This window comes from Phaethon lepturus, unplaced genomic scaffold (assembly GCF_000687285.1).
Source record: "Phaethon lepturus isolate BGI_N335 unplaced genomic scaffold, ASM68728v1 scaffold15618, whole genome shotgun sequence".
Lineage (NCBI taxonomy): Eukaryota > Metazoa > Chordata > Aves > Phaethontiformes > Phaethontidae > Phaethon > Phaethon lepturus.
Genome location: NW_010557030.1, coordinates 2,399 through 22,368, shown reverse-complemented (window position 1 = coordinate 22,368; position 19,970 = coordinate 2,399). Strand labels below are relative to the sequence as shown.

Genomic DNA, 19,970 nt, shown 5'->3' with positions numbered 1-19,970 from the left:
ACTCTTTCCTTTACAGTTATACAGAGGGAGAATGGGGTTTTAAACCAAAAATGAATAGATTATGTCACTGGAAGTTCAAGGTCCATAACACAGGAGCATCTAAAGAACAAAACAGAAACACACATAATAAAAAACCCCCAGAATTTTTTCCGCAACAGCTCAAAGGCCTTTTTCTTAAGCATAAATGAATGCTTAAAGGCAACAGGACAGGAAACATTTACTGGTCTGAATAAGGCATCTATTGCCAGAACTTAGGGCGTTTTTGCATAAAATTCCGGCATTTCCATAGAAGCATTTGAACCTGTTGTGTTGTGTCATGCAGGTACCTAAGACCCTGCAGAAGTTTGAGAGAGGGAGAGCCTATTCTTCAGTTGCTTTTCATTTTTCAAACACCATTCTTAGAAAAACCTGAGAAGTGAAATATGATTGAAAATGCTGAAGGGAACAGCCTTTCAGTTGCAATTTTCTATTATTATAAGGTTGTCATCACTTACCTCAGTATGTGGTGTTCATGACAGTACCTGTATGACTCCAAAGTAATGAATATAGCTCTTTGTCAATATTTGAAAGCGTGAAACACTAAAACCAATACCTCAGAAGGGCAGTACAAAATTCCAGAGAGAAAGGCCAAAACCAAAGTGTTTTCGTCTTCAGCAGGCAAAAAAGTAAGCATGCCTGTAAGTCTGCGTATGCACTTAATACAAATGAACAAATAAACGGATTGTAAGAACAGCTTATGACTCACCGATAATTGCTTTTGTAACTCATACTAGAGCCAAAAAAACATACACATTTCAACTCTGTATCACCCCATACTTTAAACCTTGTCATGTACAGTAACACAGACACAAAAACAGGGCTTCCAGTTAAAAATCTACTTTAACAAAGCTGAGCTCATATCAGGACAAAGATTCATGTGGCAAACATTTATCAGTGTTGGACTACTCCAAAGCATATGTCATTTTAATTTATTTTCAACAAAACAGGATATTGTCACTGTATTGAGGGTATATAAGAATAATTTTAGAAGAGGTAAATGAAAAACTTCTGTGTTACATGTACTCTTTTCTGCCTTAGTTAACAAACACTGATTTAGGAATAACTCAATTTTCTTTCCAGCTTATTAGCTTAAACATTTACCTACAGTCCAATCTACTTAAAGTTGAGGCCATTTCCTGTATACAGAAGTAAGCTATGACTTACATCAGCTTTCTACTTTTTTTTCCCTGATAGTACTGCAGAAAAAAAAGTAAAAAATAAAGTTTAAAAATACTGAATACATCCCACAAAAATAGAAAGTTTAGACTCAATCTGACTATATAGTAAAGTACTTTATTAAATTTTCAAGAGAGCCATGCCCAGGACTATGTTGTCTGAGGCCCACAAATAGCTCAAATACGTATGTTTTATGCACTTTATGTTAATTCCTTTAAACTAGTGCAACAATGGTTTAGGGAAAAGATCCCAGAATAACTTTAAAAAGATACAAAAGGGAAGACAAGCATACATTCTTGTGATGTAGCTCCCCACTTGAGTTTCTGTATGTTTTAACCAAAGTCACCTGGAAAAAGCTGGGATCCCTTCCAATGTCTGTAAGCAAGTATGTGAACGATGGAGCTCAGTTTACCTCACAAAAATTAAAAAACCCTGCAAGATCCTACAATTCAGTAGTGTCTCAAAATTATTTGACCTTTTTTCCCCTCATGTAATCTGTTTTTCTAGTGCAATTTACCACATTTCTCCCCAGACTACAGTGACCAAACATTACTGTGAACTGTACCAACTTTCAGACTTTTCTCCATTCCTAAATGTAACTTGCATGGGTCTTTTCATATTTTATAGATGACATCTACAATATTACCAGATTAAAGCAGAAGAATGTTAATTGGTTCTCAATTATTTACCCGATTGTAAAATGGATGCTGAGGTCCCGTCATACCACTATAGTAACTGCTATGAGGTTGCGGTGATAAAACTCCGCTATTGAAAGGTCCATTGAAAGAGGTTGTAGAAGAGCAAGCTGATGAAGGCTGACTGAACAGAGATGTTGCTCTAGCAGGTGCCTCATGTAAAGGCAACGTGGGATAAGGAAGTCCTCCAATATTCATTTGGTCTCTTGCAGCACGAACGTCTGAAAAATAAAAAGGTAAAAAAGAATGAGATTTTGCTTGAAATATTTAAAAAAAGTTTGTATTTGTTTGCCAATTCATTATAGTACATTTTTGTCTATTTAACTCATCAAGTAGAACATCAAATGTCACTTTCAGCTCCATTTGGTTGATTTGTCTTGAGGATCACACATACACAGGAGTCTTTAGAAGAGTCAGGACAATTTATTGCATAAATTTATGTAGCATATTAAATGCCTCTAAATATTCTCCGACAGAACAAGTTACAAATCCCAGCCCAAATGGGAAGAAATGAAGGAATACGTCACGCCAAGTATGCCTCTGATGGCAAGTATATCTGATGTGATAGTCAGACCTGTACTGTTTCTGAAGAGATTAACAAGACAGAGCTTGTGAACAAAGTTAGACCATTGCACTGCAGCTATCAAATGCAGAGAAGGAAGCTGGAAAAAAATAAGAACAAAAAGGGTTCCAGTCGAGGACTGAAGAAATGTGTCACGACAAAAAAGACAGGCAAAGAGAACAACTAATATCTGAATTTACTTCCCACCTAGAATACTGTCATACCAAAGTCTCATAAGGATTCTACTTTAAATTTAAAGTTCTGGTTCTCTTCAAAGCTTTAGCATCTCTTAACAGGTGGAAATGTTAGGACGCCTTAGCCTTACTTCAGAGCTAATAGCAATCCCTAAGACTGGACAAGAAGAGCCATACCATGCACCGCATCAATCCACAGCAGCAGTGAGCAGTCAGAACATTTAATGCTGAACGAAGTGTTTTTGCAGACCAGACCATACCTGAACCTGACTGCATTTTTTGAGACTACAAGCAAGTAAAGTACACTTGCCCTAGGATGAATTTAAGTATCATACTATAGCAGACTAAAAAGTAACTCATGGATACCAGCTGCACAGGTATCTAGAGGGGTGTACATCAAATGGAGACATTCCACTTTGTTTCACTGGCTTCAGTTCTACAGGATCTTACTGACGCTATTCAAAATTGTTAACAAGGATCTAGAAGTCAACTTCCATCTCTACTACTAAAATACCATTGTGTGTATTGGTTTCCTCCATCTGCTAAAGCAGTCTTCAAATCAAGAAGAGTGGAGTCCCCCCTCCAAAAGAGATGCTTCAGTCTAGTATGATCTGGCCTTTACAGCAAAACTACTAAGTGAAACTGAATGGCCTGTTACTGAAGTCAAATCACACAATCTGAAGGTCTGATTTGATGAACAAATCAGGATTCTGCATAACACGCAAAGTAACTCTACCTAAAATGAAAAGAAATAATACAATTGTCATTTTCCGTTTATTTGAAAGCATACTCACCTGCAATGATTTCTCGGAGCTTGGGATCCAAGTTTACAGTACATGGCAGAAAGGTTCTTACATCACGTGCAACAAGAACAGGTGTTCGCGAAGATAAAAATACTTCAAAGTTCCGTATATCTCCATCAATTTCAAGTAGAGGTTCAACATCTTTAGTTGTAGGAATATTCTTTGAAATTCTGGGGGGAGAAAAATCAGATAAATCATACACCATGTTAATTACAGTATGAATTCCATTTGCACAGTGATATTCTAGGGCGAAGTAGTAGTACACTTGCATCCATTCTCCCTGTTCTCCAGAAAATGAAGAGAACCCATAAAGAGCTGCACTGTCTGCAGGAAGGACAATTTAACATTTTCTAATACGCAAAAAATGTCAAACTGCTAAGTAATCTGATCTAATTGTATGCTTCAGAGAAATGTCAAAGAAGCCATAAAGAAGACTAAAATCACATCAGGAATTCATAGATCAGTAACATCAAATCCAAAGTAAGGGGAAGTTAACATTTGTCAATGTTAACCTCAAACATCCATTTAAATTCTGATAACCCAATCAGAAATTCCATGGTTAAAAACCTAATTTTTAAACTAATATTTCTTGTAACTGGAACACTCAGGCATCTTAGACGTTGATCAAAACCCAACTGTGCATGATTTCATGGCAAAAAGTGGAAAAACAACTGCCTGCTTTCAAGTAATTCGCCTTCTAAGACAAGAAGCCACAAACAGAACAAAACAATGAGACATGATCAATATAAGGGCCCGTTGATGCATTATGACTACTGCCAAGCAATAGTGGGTTTTGGGTTTTTTTTTGTAAGCACTAGTATAAAGGACAGTTTTAAGTGGGAACAAGGAATAGGATTAAATGTTAGGCTTGTGGAAGTTGATGGAAAGCTCCTACCAAATGCAAGCAAGTGATGGAGACTGACATGATGGGTCAGATGGACATATCTAATTTGACATCTTATCCCATAGTATCATGACTGGTATCTCATCTGATACCAAATGAGAAATGATAATTTAAATTAAAGATTACTAAAATGAAAAAATGTTTCTCACACCCAGTATAATAAAAATGGAAACAGTGAAAGAATGCACTGAAAATGGTTGACATGGTTATAGTAACGACTATAAAGTGACTGTGAGAGCACCCTCTATGGATAACAGTGAAGTAACCACACTGTATTTAAAGTAAAAAATAGAAAAAAAGTTCTGAGAAAAAAATAATATATAGAAGTAAAAAACTTTATATAAATATAAAATGAATGATGCACCTCACTAGTTAACAGCTTTTCCCAAAGACATATTATGATTGCAGTCCCATGAAAAGGGATGACTTAGCATAGACATGTTGACTGTGAACTGCTGTAGCGTGCTAAAAAGAAGAAGTTAGCATAGCACAAAGAAAGAGTAACAGTTTTCTCTGATTACTGGACAATTAAAGCAGCTAAGACAACTGCCACTGCTGTCATGGGGGAAAGGAGCGCACTGATGCATGGATGGAAAGGGAAGAAGGAGCCCTCATGTACACTCAGTGACCCATCAAAGTGCAACCAAGAATCTCCCACATTAAATAAATACACATTTATGTGTCTATGAAGAGAAAAGAACTTTAAAAAAAAATCTTGTTGTACTTTTAATACAGCTAATGAACTAAATCTATCATTAGCTAAACGATCTTACCTTATTTCACAATTTGTTAGCTTTTTAAAAGCAATGATCTTCTTTTAGCTTTTTTTTTTTTTTAGATCCTCCATAAAAAGTAGGAATTTATGTACCATGAGATTATTCCAGAGACAAAAGTGGCAGATTTACACAGAATAGTTGGCATGTAATGTTAAGAGAACTAAAAGAATTGATGATAAATGCTAGATGCTTGAAGGAAGCGCAACTCTTTTACATTAAAAATGTATTTTAACTGTGTGTTAATCTTTCAATCTCATCTTTTAGGACAGTCTTGCCCTATACTAAAGGTAGAATTTTAACAAATTCCTATACATTTTACCAGAAAACATCTGAATGGACCATGTACCTAACAGATGGAGGATACTGCCATACCATGCTCTCATAAGCAGTATCGATGAATAACTTTATTCACAGTGAGATGTTACTTCTACAGCATAGGAAAACGTAACAAATATATAGCATAAAAGCAAGCGTAGCTTATTCTAACAAGGTTCTGATCCTGTAAATCATGATGAACAGTCATTTGGATGGCAGTGGGATTATCCACTTAGGGAAGTTCGATGCATGTAAGGCTTCACAGGGTCCAGTCCTAAAAGAATGAAAGGTGGTGCTTCTGTAAGAACAGAAACTTGACACCCAGAAGTAGGTTACTGTTTCAAAGAACGGAAAAAAACCCCCAAAAACATTGGCTGTATCAAAGTAAAAATTGTATACTCAATAGAATCTGAGAGGTGTATATTTTACACTAATATTTAGCTACTACCTTAGGTTATTCTATTTTGCCTTATATAAAACTACGGCTAAACTGAGTGTAAATGTATATGTTTTTATTCAAACACCAGAAATGTAAAAAAACTAAAACCACCAATGCACACTTTAGCTATATTTACTGTGAATATTCTAGACAAGAGTTCAACACTGGCAAAAAGAAAATTAAGTCACTTCTTAAGTCAGGGACTGAAGAGTTAACAAATGGCCTACTTCAACACTTAAATCTACAAAATAAAAAGCCAAAAGAGAATGTGACATAGATTTAAATAAAACACACAGCTGATGAATCACATGAAACAAATTAGCTGAATTTTAATGCCAGCTCTACTTAAGTCTGAATGCGAACAGTGTTCTGAATACGATGAACAAAGCTACTGTTCTGAAGCCAATAGCCCACTGCTGGTGTGCAGATTGAAGTCTCTATTCTAACCTCCTGAGCTCAATGTCTTAAACTACGCCTTTGAAAGAAATATTTATGTAAATTGTAATCTTCTGGCAAAGAGCCACAAAAATCGCATGTGCCTGTACTTCTCCGATAAAAAATAAAAGGTTAGCATGTAAAGCACTTTAGGAGTTACTTTTTCTAAAATATAAGCACACAGATCTAAAAATAAAGCACTGTGAACACCCTATTCTTATTTTGGGGCTAGATTTTCCTGAAGCAGAAGAATTATTCTTTAAATCAGAAACATCAAAAACTGTCAGTGTTACAGTGACTGTTTCCATGAGAAACTACTTGAACTTAAAAGGAATGAGCCCAAAACAGAACATTGCATTGACAGAAGAGAACCTTAAAAATTCGTTCTACTACTCTGCACGTGTCCTTTCCATTCGCTGCTACAATTAAAAACTGCTTTCAGTGTGGATTAAGCTATATTCCAACAATGATGGATTATTTCTGGCTTTTTCCTCAAATAAAAATAATTTACTACAAGTATATCTATAGGTACATCATCTTATCTTCCATTCAAGAGACTGTGAATTTGCTCCAAATTCTTTCTAGGTAACATTCACCTCGTACTTCCACGACTGACTTGGAAAATAATCACCATAGTTCAACAGTGGGTCCAGCACTGAACGCTGCCAGCTAGCTTAGATGCTAGGCTGTCATACACGACACAGCCTACCAGTTCACCACCTACTGTGAGAGATAGTTGCCACCACAGAATGTGGTCCTTCACCATCCAACCAGGTGGTGGTAAAATGGCAGCAGCATCAACTACCTTCATCCACACTGAAGGCTGTGCTGTGCCCACATTTCCTGTCTGGTTGGTTCTGTCAGGTCCTGGAGTATGCCAACAGGCTCTGTCACCTCGTCCCCTGGCCAGCGGTTTCGCTGCCTGTGCTAAAGGCCAGCTCTGATAGAGTGCGGCGGAGTGACCTGGGATTGGACTGCTGTGATAAGAGCTGCGAGAAGACTCATTGGAGACCTCTTTTGCTTGATTGGAGAACAGCCTTCAAGCCCAGGCCTTTGCCCTTGGTTCTTGCCTGAGCTACATCTATATACCTTAGTGGTCATGACCTTGACTCACTGACTCAACTTCCCGGCTTGACCCAAAATGTGGCTCGTTAGCTACAGACTGGGCTGTTTGCTGTCCCTGATTACTGTCACTGAACCTGCTCTAATCTTCCTGTTTGGCTACTGTGAGACTGCACCCCTTGCTCATGAGGACAATGCTCTGCCTGCCTTGCTGTCCTCCTCAGCGCCCAGCTTGCCTTCCCTCATGGAGCAGCCTGCCCTGCTGCTCCCAGACAGGTGTAAGGTTGACTTCTCTGCAAGTCCTTGTACCCAGAAAGGCCATTCTCCCCACACTTTCCAAACTTCTCTCTGAACGTGAAAACAAAGAAATGCTACAAGGTACTCTTTGCACACCTACATTTTTTTTTTCCTTATATGTTTTACAGGAGCAAGTAACTACATGGACAAGAGTCATTTAACTTTTGAACTCCATAAAAAGCAACAGACCTAATTACTTATTATTAAATAATCAATAGAGCAACAGTAAGCACGAGCATGAAGGCATGTCATGTTTTATCTATCACATGCCTTTTAAATTTTTCTCTCAATACAGTTTAAGACAAAAATGTTGCTTAAAACAATGAAACAACTTCTCATTAAAAATGACACAAATTAAGGTTTGAAACAGAGAAAGAGAAAACTAGAAAATCTTTGGAATGCAATATAAAATTTCGATGCTGATTAGAGGTCTGATCTCTAATACCTAATAATAAAATACTAGTAATATAATGCTTTGCTCTGAAGTTATTTATCCTGTTCTTCTCATGTATGGTCAGTATAGTGACTTCAGTGTATCTTTATGGCTAAGGGTGCATTTTCTTCTGGATTAAAATGCTCCAGAAAATTTGCAGTACTATCAACATATCGAGAATAGTGCTGCAAATATTGTTTCAAAATGAAATTTGCAACAGGTTATTTGGACATTGAAAAACTGCATTTGCTCATATATCTATTTGTATAAAGGCAGCAATAAAAAGTCATCGCACACTCAATACTAAAACATAGAGGGAATCAATGTTTTATCTTAATAAAGACCAAAAAAAGAAGAAAGCTACAGTTTGATATATCTATCTAGACAAAAATTATAAACCCCTCAAGTGCATATTAAGCAGTACAGAGACTTCACTGAACAGATGCAATAGCTATTTAAAACCTCCTATTACCGTAGGTATTCAGGAAAGCTTGCTTTGCAAAACTGACTCTATCCAAATCAAGTAACAGTAGATATAGCACCTCTTCTGAGTGTTCTTGCTTTTGATCATTTCAGAAAGAAAAACCATTTTGATCCTTAAAAGATTGATATTTATTAAACTAATTTCTCACACCCAGTATCATGCACTGTCACTGAGCCATATTGAAAAGGTCTATTTTTAATACAACTTTCCAGAATACACCCTACACCGGCATTCTTCATAATTAAAAAATTGTTAATATGGTTACAAATACTTGGATTCATTCACAGCTTTGCAGTGTTATTTAAATTACAGAAGGCAAAATAATTTTTAAAAAAATCAATATATTTACTATACAGATGGAAAAGTAGCCAAACAGAGTAGCACAGAAGAATTTAAGACTGCTCAAAGCCGCTCTGTAAACAAAAAAGTAATTATGTCTCACTAACTGACAAGTCCAACAAGATCACTCATAGAAGTGAAATACAAGAATACTGTATTAATCTGGTTTTGGTATTTTCATTGCTGAACATCAGTTACAAAGCTACTTTATGGCTTTATGCATGGATTCTTTTACTCAGTACCTCCACCTGTAGGAATTCAGAAATTCAGCAAATATTTGCAGGTCCTCTAGCATCAGAAATGGCCATGGTTCATCCCAGTCTCCAGCACAAGATCCTGTTCTGGCACTCCGTTATGGCATACAGTTAAACCTCAGGACCAGGCAAAAGGACACTCCCCCTCCAAAAGTCCATGGCAAACACTTCACTCACAGAAGTATGAGTTCCACTTCTCAGAGTTAAGTCAAAGGCTAATCCATCAATCCGTTGCAAACGCTATCCAGAAATAGAAGGCAAAAAGGTACAATTGCTATCCCACACTAACATGTTAATAATCAAAATTCAAGTCAACCAGGACCAAAGACATTACTTCCTTTACAGGGCATTTGGATTACCTGGTCTGTTCCTTATCTTGCCCTTCTGAAGCAGCTTTGGATGACAGAGTTGATCTAACAAGGCAAATTTATTGTATAGGCATATCAGCAAGATGTTAGAAGGAATGCTAGAGCATCAGCTTCCACAGAACTTGATATGCTACTGCTCAGTGGTAGGCCTTTACAGCAATACAAGACACAAGTCTTTTCTGAATATGAAGAAAGTATTTCGCCTCCTCTTTTTTTCCTGAGAGATAGACTACATCACATTTATTGTGGGGTAAGAGCCAGGATATGGGCCACTAGCAGTATGTAACAAAGAGAGGCATTTCCAGCTTATCATCCTACCTCACAATGTTTTCCCATGCTCTCAGGTTTTGAATAAATATTCTACTTTTGACAAAAATGATCAGCAGACACAAAGCGCCATAATCTCCAACTTTGTTTCCCAACTTTATCAATTCCCCAAAAAGCACAGAAGTCTCATGAATTGACTTACACAGGTTAAAAAAAAAAAAGGTTTCTTTCCTGAAATTTCTTATAGTGTTACTAAAAAAAATTAAGGCTTCTGTGTTCTACCCTAAACAAGTGTCAATCAGTGGTGCTTGGAGGGATTTGAAATATACACAAGAGCATTTTTGAGAGATGTCATTACTGCACATTAATTATACTGTAAGCGTTTAAAATTATCTGGAAAGTATTTTAGAAATACGACTTACTACTCTACATTACAAAGGTAACTAAAACAGCTAAAAATACTCCTCTGTCTTGTTCCAATTAGCTTTTGCTCCAATCCTTTTTCTCTCCCTATTACCTTTTCATCTGAACTTCCTTCTTACTTGTCATGTCCTCCGGTACTCTCTTTACTCCTCTTTTACACCTTGCCTCATGTAGGTCTATTCACTAGACAGTCTGGGCAACAACCACCTACTACTCAACTGGTATGTTGCCTTTTAACATTGAGACCACACTATTAGCACAGTAAGAAACATAATAACTTTATGTGCCCTGCATTTCAAGTAGGAGGCAATAAAAGGAAACTGAAAAACAAAGAGCAGGTTAAATATTTAGAAATAATGCCTCACGGTGAGGTCTACAAGAATACTAAATTGTCTACTTAAAGGAAGTGACTTATTTAAACCTGGCCTGGGCAAAAGATGATTGCAGAGAACATTATAGCCAGACTGATGAATGTGGCACCTTCCATAGCTCTTTAATTTTTAATTTCTATAATCACTAAAAAGCTACACTTCTTAAATTAATACATCAATAGATTTTACATAACTTGCAAATCCCTCAAAAGTTAATTTCACCCTTTTTATTAAAAGGTATTTAAACAGTGTCAAAACTGGAATTATCATAACCTTCCAGAAAAGTTACATTTTAAATGATCTTGCTCAATTTTAACATTGGTAGAGATTTGTTGAAAACATGTAACATACTTTTTTAAAAGAATAATTTAATAGATACTTGACTAAAGCACTGTAATGAAAAAGTAGACAGATAATGCTTATCTTCAGTTTTTATTTTACTTCTTTTCTTCTTACTTATGTATATTAACAAAAAAAACTCAAATGATTTAGACAAAAGCTTTTAGCTCAACACATAATTGCAACAAAATTACAATAATTGTACCAATTAAAATAATCCTGAATGAACAGTTTGTCATCTTAATGTTCCAATGGTTTATGGAAGGATCTACTTAATTAGCTGAAATTGCTTTCCAATGTTAGTATCAAATGTCATTTGTTAAAAGTTGAACGATTTTGAAAATAATTTAACAAAGCAATTTTACAAAACACCAAGAACCAACATTTTCTTTTCAGCTGAATAAAGCAAGCAGATGTGTCATCAAATTGCTATAAAAATAAATGAGCCTTTATATGCGAAAAAATAAATTTTACTACTAGTGCTACAGAACACTATTTTCTGATTTTTTTATGAAATCAATGTCTTTAATAAAATAATTTCAGATCATGTATACCTTGGTGTTATTTTTAGAATACTGTAAATACACTTTCTTAAATTGAAGTAGTAAACAACAAAAGTAGAAATATTCAACTGTATGTGACACAGAAAAATGTTTTAACCTCCCTGAGTGATTTCCTAATTTGATTCACATGGGCACGTCACACAAAAAATCTGAACTTATCAGTAAAACATAAAACACCAATGAAATCACACTATAGAACTCCAAACCTACAGTAATCAACTGCTGTTCCACTTATAATTAAATTAGTTTTTACCAGTTTAATCTGAAGAAAAAAGGAAAAAAGAGAGAAACAGAGGATGAGTTGTCCAGTAACCTGAAATTGGTTACCTTTTCTAGAGATAACCATTTCTGTGGTTGCTTCCACAAAGTGGTAAAATCAGTAAAAAGACGGGGGTGGGGGTGGGGTGGGGGGGTGGTGGAGCAAGCAAAATCATGTACCAGTGCTGAAACTGGAAAGACAACATCTAAAACTGAAGAAATGAAGAAACACCAACACTTTCCATTATTAATAAATCAGACAAGCAGATGTCTTCCACTAATTATTCCTTACAATGATATAAGAGTTGCAAAAGCATTAAAGTAATAAATAAGTTATGGCTGGCTTAGATCCTTTAGTCCACCACACAAAACAGAATCCTGAATAAAAGCAAGCTATTATGTTACTCTTCTGAATTTGTGCTTTGGCACATCATTTTGCCATCCAATTTGACATCTACCATAGGTAGGCATGCATACACGTGTGCACAAATACTTTATTGCAGAGGGTAAATTCATCCCAAGCGATGGATGAATAATATGTTGTTAAGTTTTAAATAATAGTTACTTACAAGTCTGAGAAAAGCACAACCATCTTCTCATCCTAGAAGATATTTTTTTTCAAAATCAAAGACTTAAGGATCTTTATTTCCACAGTTTCCTTCAGCTTCACAAAAAGCATGTTTTCAAGGAGATTAAGTAAGGGTGGAGATCCTAATCTGAACAGATGGCTCATGAGAGTTTCTTCTATCCTGAGCCAAACTCTCATGTTCTAATATTTTGAATGAATATGTAAGAATAGTCATGTCACAGAAATTCAGGGGCTAGCACCTATTTGCTGATACCCTCACAAAGAATTGATAAACCCTGTCTTAATACCCCAGTTTGAGAAATGCCTGGGCAAAGAATGACAGGTAGGACTGTCCTTCATGACATCAAGCATGACAAGCCGAGTAACATCAAAACCAGCCAGTAGGAAGTGCTTGAACAGAAGGTTGTGTGAATACCTGAATTCTGTATCATTAAGCAAAATGAAAATTCAGTTCTGGGGCCAAGCACTCTCCTCTGCCCATTGAGCATCTTTAAGCACTGAGACAGTAAGTCATGGTCTCTCTTAGGTCTATCTCCCTAGACACACCAGCCTTACATTTCTCACAGTTTCACCTGGTAATGGTTACAGTTATATTCAGAAAGATATGGAATCTAGATCCTAACCTCAGGAGAGAAAGGACAATACTTACCATGGATCTACCAAACTCCTCGTTGAATGCTCCACCCCAGTGGTATCCAGCCATGACCATGAGGAAATTCTCACAGATTATTATCAACTTTATACTGACTTTTTTTTTCCAAGGAGCCCTCCATAACAGGTAGGTCATTAAATTGTTCTGGTAGCCTGCAGTATGTTCCCTGCCATTTTCTTTTCAAAGGTCAACTGGAACTTTACTACAGTGCCCATGCCTGCCTGGACAAGACCAAGATCAACATGTTCACCAGGACTAGAAGGTTCCTGCAACTTGTTATACAGCCTGCCGCAGCACTTGGTATAACTAATTGTCCTGTTCTTTTCTCATCCCAAATCCAAAACATATCCTCACGCTAGCTTCTGTGAAGAAAACCAGCTCTATCCTGGCTGAAACCAGGACACTAATTTAAACACATCTATCTTTGAATTAAAGTAGCCTTTGCTGCTGTGTTTAGTGCTAAACCTAATCTTTTCCTCCTGCTGCAAACATGCTCAAACTACATTTATTTGTCCAGGTTTTTTAAAGGCTTCAGCTACTGACTCTCAAGGATCTTGAATAGGGTCTAGATGCAAGATAAGCACCATGAGACTCAATTTAGGCTTTGCATTAGCAATTCTGGGCAGTCACACTAGCAGAACTGTAGAAGTTGCAGAAACTTTAGGGGTAAAAATTCACATTAGGACTCGCCTCATCCTCTTTAATATCTTCTCTACTTTGGTACAACCTTTTTGAAGTGTGATGACTAGAATCTCAGAGTGTTTAGAATTTAGATACATCACAGATTTGTATAATACAATACCTTCCTTCTTCCCATTGCTTTATAACTTTTTTTTAACTCCTAAAGACACTGTTTCATTTTCTGACTGTTGCTGAGCACTGAACATATTTTTTTCAGAGAAATTAGCAATGATTTGTGAATTTCTTTCCTCGGTGCAGATTTACAGCCCATTACTACATTAGCAGGATTATAGAGGAGATTATTTTCCCCAGTATGTTACAATGCCCATATCCACAATTACCTTGATCTGCAATTTACCCATAGCTACTGCCACAACCCTCTGTGAAACAGTTGTCCTGGTTATATTCTCATATTGCATCTTCTCCCTCTGCCAGACCATTTACAGGTATGTCGAACAGTGCAAGTATTATCTTTGGAAACCTCAGCTGCAAGTTTCTCATGAGACTCTTACTCCTAACTTTGGTTCCTTCTTTTGTTTTACTGAGGCAAATCTTGCCTGTTATTACTTTAAATTTTAATACATTTATATGTTCTGAGATCAAGATCTTGCTTAAAATTTCTTAGATTTCAAAATATTACATTACCTTCTTCACATATTCATGGACTCTGCTGAGAATTCAGTTTCTTGAAACGTATCTTTTCTCTACAAAAGCCACAGTGACTTTTCCCAGTATATCATTTATTTAGATCTGGCACTGACATTCATTCTAGTGTCACAGATGTTTCATTTAGTCTTCACAAGAGAGCATATTCCCATAGTTGGCTAATTTACAAGTCTGAGAAGTATCAGTTGCAAACATTCAACAGAAACTTGCTTTAATCTGACAACTTAATTCTCTTACAACTTCATTTACAGAAAGCCCACGTATTTTATTCCACTTCAGGGCTTTAAAAATTTGCTTTCTGAAACTTCTGCAAACTATTTTGGCATTACACAAAACTGACATTAGGAAGAGTCTTTACAGCAACACGGAGGAGAGTGCAGCACAACAGAAATGTAGAGGAATATTACCTGTATGTCACAATTACAAAGAAAATGGTAAAAATAATTGAAGTAGACCAGGATGAAGAGGTCAGTAATGACAATAGTGGGCTTAAGCCCGGAACAACCTAAACACAAAAGGGGAAAGAGAACACAATAGACAAGAAATCAGAATTAGGAGCTTAACCTGGCAAGGATAGAGACCAGGAAAATCGTGATGATAAGAAATGACTTGAAAAGGCAACACACAAACCCAAAGGAGTAAATACTGTTAGTAATAAGTATACCAACTGGAAAGCTAAACCAGGCAAAGATTTAGACCAGCAAAGAGAGGCTGGAAGTAAGAGGATAGAAGTGACATGATAGAGCAAGTCAGTTTAAGGAAGTAGAAAGAGTAAAGACATTTTTCTCCAGAATTTGGAAGGAAAGCCAAGAATGCAGATTCGGCCTTTCTATCTTCAAAATTTGACACAAGAATTACAACATAGTGTCTCTACCAGTTACTAACAGAGAAAGTCTAAGTCACTCCAGTCTATAAAGATTGTTTGCAGACGTGTGCCTGTGCCACAAATTGAAACCTAATTTTGGTTTGGGGTTTGTTTGGGGTTTTTTAGGACCCTGGGAAAATGTTGCCAATATAACATTCAATCAGTTTTCCCATGTCCACGTAGTACGATACAGTGAAGATAACACTACTCCTGACAGAACTGGTTTCATATTCATCAATATGTTCTTCCATATTCATCATAGTATCTACAGAAAAGCCCTTGCAAATTTATCTTCCCCAACAATCTTTCACAATAAAAATGTATTAGTTAGCTGCTTTTTGTTTTAATAACAAATTGAAGCACAGAGATATAGGTATATTTATCTAGTAACCGAATTGAGATATACATTTTTTTCCAGAGTACTCCACCTACTAAAAGCAGAGGTCTTGCTAGCTTCAGATACAGCTCTGAACACTGAGCGCTTACTAGTATCAGCCTACAGAACCGTAAGCTCTATATCACCTCCCAACAGAGGCACAAACACTGTCCAAGTGAAAGGTACGATAGAGGGGACTAGTCCAGCATGACACAAACTCTGACAAAGAGTTCTAGAACAGCTTTCAGTTGTCTTAGTTTAGTTTTCCTATTGCATTCTTTTCAACTACAACAGATAGCACTGAGACGTGACAGAAAATGTCCCTCCCCTTTGCTACGCAGCCTGCCTATACAGCTTGCAAAGTCAAATCCTGGACATTACAAGACAGGAATCTTATGGGGGCAAAATAGCACATGATCATATAAATCATATAATATAATGCATACGTAGAAGGGAATTAACTGCAGGCTACTTTTATTCTTTCATTTCTTACTGCTTGACTACTTGATTATTTCCATCTTATTGTACTTTCTGTATGCCATGAAAGTATTGCTTATTATTTGAAATACTGAAAAACAAAGCATCTAGTGAAAAAGATCACTAACGTTAAATATGAATACAGGATACGCTAAAAGAAACAAGCAAACAGAAGCTGTCAGAGCTACGCTGGAGGGACAGTCATTCTGCTAGTGCCACCTGCCGGCACCGCACCACTCTTCCTACAGCATCAGCTGCACTGATAGTAAAGAGCTGGTTATAATCTGCCTCCAAAAATACAGCAGTCAAACAACACAGGTTTTATTACCACTTGTCATACCTTCAGTGCACACACAAATTAGCTACTGTAACGCTTCAAGTGAAGGTATCAATCAGTTTTGTGTTAAACTTCTGCCCTGCATAGTCAGCAGCTAAGAGGAAGGCGATGGAGAGTTCTCACTGCAATGCAATCCTGGTGATTCACAAGCTTTTTAACACATGATATTTTAAAAGTTGGAAAGGTAACTATAATATCAAAGAATTCTCCTTAGATGGAGAATGTGATCAAGTGTGGAACTCCTACAATTACCACAGAATCTACAAGATTCCTTTCATCCAAGGAGGATGTCCAAGCAGACCCCTCTCCCCACACACAGTTCAGAAATGCAGCAAAAACAGAGAAAAATTTGCAGTCACAATAAAAAGTAGTTTGACACAAACTATTCAATACTAGGAAAATTATATTCTTTCTCTTGTTCTAAAGCACCAAAATATTTTTTAAAAAATCCTTGCAGAATAAAAGGCAGCAAGGAAGCAACACAAATTCAGCACAGGAACAGAAGCTATAGAAGTATCAAAATCTGGTATCTATTCATGAGACTCCAAATGGGAAAGCTGCTTTATAAGCTAGAAAACCTTAAAAAACAGAAGCTGAAGTTTTAAAAGAGGAACTAAAGTAAACACTCTACTTGGAACTGATAAAGAAACAGATATTCAAGCCAAATGACTTCAAACAGTTCTAGATAAAAGAGTAACAACGACATAGAAAGGATTATTTTGGATAAAACAGGATTTTTAGAGCATTAGATAATCCCAGGGAAGAGTTCACAGACCTTTTCATATTTAGCATACGGTAAAGATGATCACACAAATCACCAGACAAATGAGATCTCAGCTTTGTCATTACATCAGTAGAGCTATGTATTTAGTTCCTTACAGAGGTTCAATAGAAGTGGCTAAGAGAGACATCAACTCTCTTCCTGAGCATGCAGCAATGTTGTTATGAACTCTTTTTTTATGGTTAAATAGTCAAAGAAACTCAGTCTTGTAGCTTTATCATTTTCATATCAAATAATCCTGTTGGTATTTTTTGCTAAAGAGAGAATCGTGAATGTTGGTCCTCTTTTCCTTTTCCTTGTTTTCCTGGTATTGCAGGTAGAATACAAACAGCTTTACTTAAGAGATCATCACTTTCCCCTTTGCAATATATGGCACAGGGTCTTTTGCTGTTTCTTCACATTACAGATCCTAGTTTTATAAACTATAAATTTATTTATATGCTTGTAACTGTCAATTATGAATTAGCACTCTACTCAAGTGGCTATATTACTTCCAAACACAGCCTGCATAGCAAGAGGCAGAACAGCATAGCAGGAGTAATGAATCTCCTCCACACCTGAGCTAGTAAACCCTGACACACTCCAGTTGGCACTGAATATCAACAGTTCAAGTGCCTGTACTAACAACAAATAAACCAGAACCCAAATAAGTAATGCGCATTCAATTGCGACTGTCCTTTCCTTCTCCTCCCATTGGTTTACTAGAGATTTAACATTAGTTTATACTGGAATTACTCGTACCCATTTACGAGAACAATTCAGGTCTCTAATAACGCCTTTGGTTTATCAGAAAACAAACACTGTTATGTCTTGAAGATAGCTCTGGACTCCGATAACTCCAAAGCGATTCATTACTGTCGATGCTAATAACCAAAAGACTGTAATGAGTTCGTTGGATAAATACTGAAAATATAAAATTATGAAACATGCCATACAGCAAATCTAAATAAAGGTAAGTTAGAAGTATCTACAGCAAGAGTACTGGAAAGCATGACAGGAGAGAGAATCCGTGATGATTTTGAATTATTCTACTTACCTGATCACATAAACATTTGTGACACTAGCTGTGTGAACCCACAGTTGAGAGGTGGGTTCCCAATACTTTATCTATGATTTCACAGGTATCTTAAACTCAGAGAGGAAATGCAAAACCCAGAAACTGGATCCATTCTCTAGAGGAAAGTGTCTTCTAATCACACACTTATTTATCTCTGAAGTTTGATATTTCAGCAACATCCCCCCAACTTGAAGCCACTCCAGTCTACTACTTGCCCTTATGTCTATCTTCAATACTCAGCCTCATCACGCCCAGTCAACGCTTGTCCCTCCACCTTCTGGGTTCTCTGTGTTCATATCTTAACCGCACTTTGACTTTCCCTTCCTAATACAACACACTCCAGTCATTGTTCCAAATCAATCCTAATTCCATTCTCAACACTTCAACCATTTCCAGCCCATCCAGATCCTTATCCAGTTCATAGTCTCCCATTCCTTGACTCTTAGTGCAGGGCACCTTCCCAAAATTTTCTGTCCAAGTTCATTCTCCTCTCCATTCTTTCCCCCTGGACCCTGCAGAGTCTCTAGATTTTCTAGCAACTTGTTCAATCAATCCCAGTCTTCCCTCTTTACCTCAGCTGCTCTTTTCATTTGATCTCAGTTATTTCTTACACAAGTCAAACCCTTCTTTCCTCTTGCTGACTTTCATTCTCAGATTCCACTTTTTTCCTATAGGCCCAACTCCCAGTCACATTCTTTTTCTTCCATTCCTCCCACTGTCATCAGATCACTTGCCACAATCCACAAGTCCTTTCTTAAAAGCAGCCAGGTTCTGGGGAGACATGTTCACTGGCAACACAGGGACTGTTTGCTCTCAGTCGCAATACCAAGGCAGCTCTGTTGGACAGCAACTTGCAGCAGCAATGGTCATGCTTCACTTTCATATTCCTTAACTGCGGCACAAGGCACTGCCATAGCCATAACCAAACCTTCAGAGATCTTTACCAGTAAATGCAGTTTTTGGAGAGCTGAGTTCAGATTTCTAACTAGGGAAAAAAAAAACAGCTTCTAGCTTGGCCAAGGTAGAGATGAAAATTGTATCAAGAGACAGAAGCACAGCTAGCTATCTGTGAAAGAATTCCAGTGTAAGTCTTTGTGTTTTTAATACAAAGCACACATTCATACGTGGTGTATTAAATAGCAAAGAAAGTAATTTAGAAGTTCCCAAAAGTTAACAGAAGACAGTAAGATTGAATTTTAGATTACAACTCACTCGCTAGCTGTTTGAAAGCCATGTTATTCTAATAATCATTAATAATGACCACTATTTTAACCACTGAAAGTGCATACCATTACCAGAATAACACCTACCTCTCATAGATGGTTTTTAAAGTCAGTTGATCTGGAACACCTTCAGTCTCTTCAAGATGCAGGATGAGCCACGATGTTCTATATGGCCACTGCTCTGTAAGATTGATCCAACTAGCCAGTCTATCCCAGTTGAATGTGATCTGATTAGCTCTCAATAAACGACCTAGTAAAACAGGGAAGGAGGGAAGAAACACAGGGGATTTTTTTCCCTTTTGAAATATATCATTTTTTTTCCTCAAAGTAACAGCTACCCAAGTCCTTTAACCTAATCTGTGAACTATTATATTTTTGGCTCAGTAAATTCAAAATCACCTCAACCTGCATCTAAAAATATCATTTGACAATCTAATAAAAATTCTTGCAAATACTGGTCAGAACACAAG

At 36.9% G+C, this 19,970-nt stretch overlaps 1 protein-coding gene across 1 annotated transcript in view; it reads right to left on the bottom strand.

Moving 5' to 3' along the window:
• The window catches only part of LOC104625112 (kinase D-interacting substrate of 220 kDa-like), a gene marked incomplete at its 5' end in the record, with an annotated part of 38,425 nt that extends 18,675 nt beyond the window's left edge, over nt 1-19,750 (bottom strand). The window contains 3 exons of the mRNA XM_010292652.1: nt 1,905-2,131; nt 3,461-3,639; nt 19,588-19,750. Of these exons, the coding sequence (XP_010290954.1) occupies nt 1,905-2,131; nt 3,461-3,639; nt 19,588-19,750 (569 nt within the window). The remainder of the gene's footprint in view (nt 1-1,904; nt 2,132-3,460; nt 3,640-19,587) is intronic.
• Nucleotides 19,751-19,970: the final 220 nt, after the last annotated feature.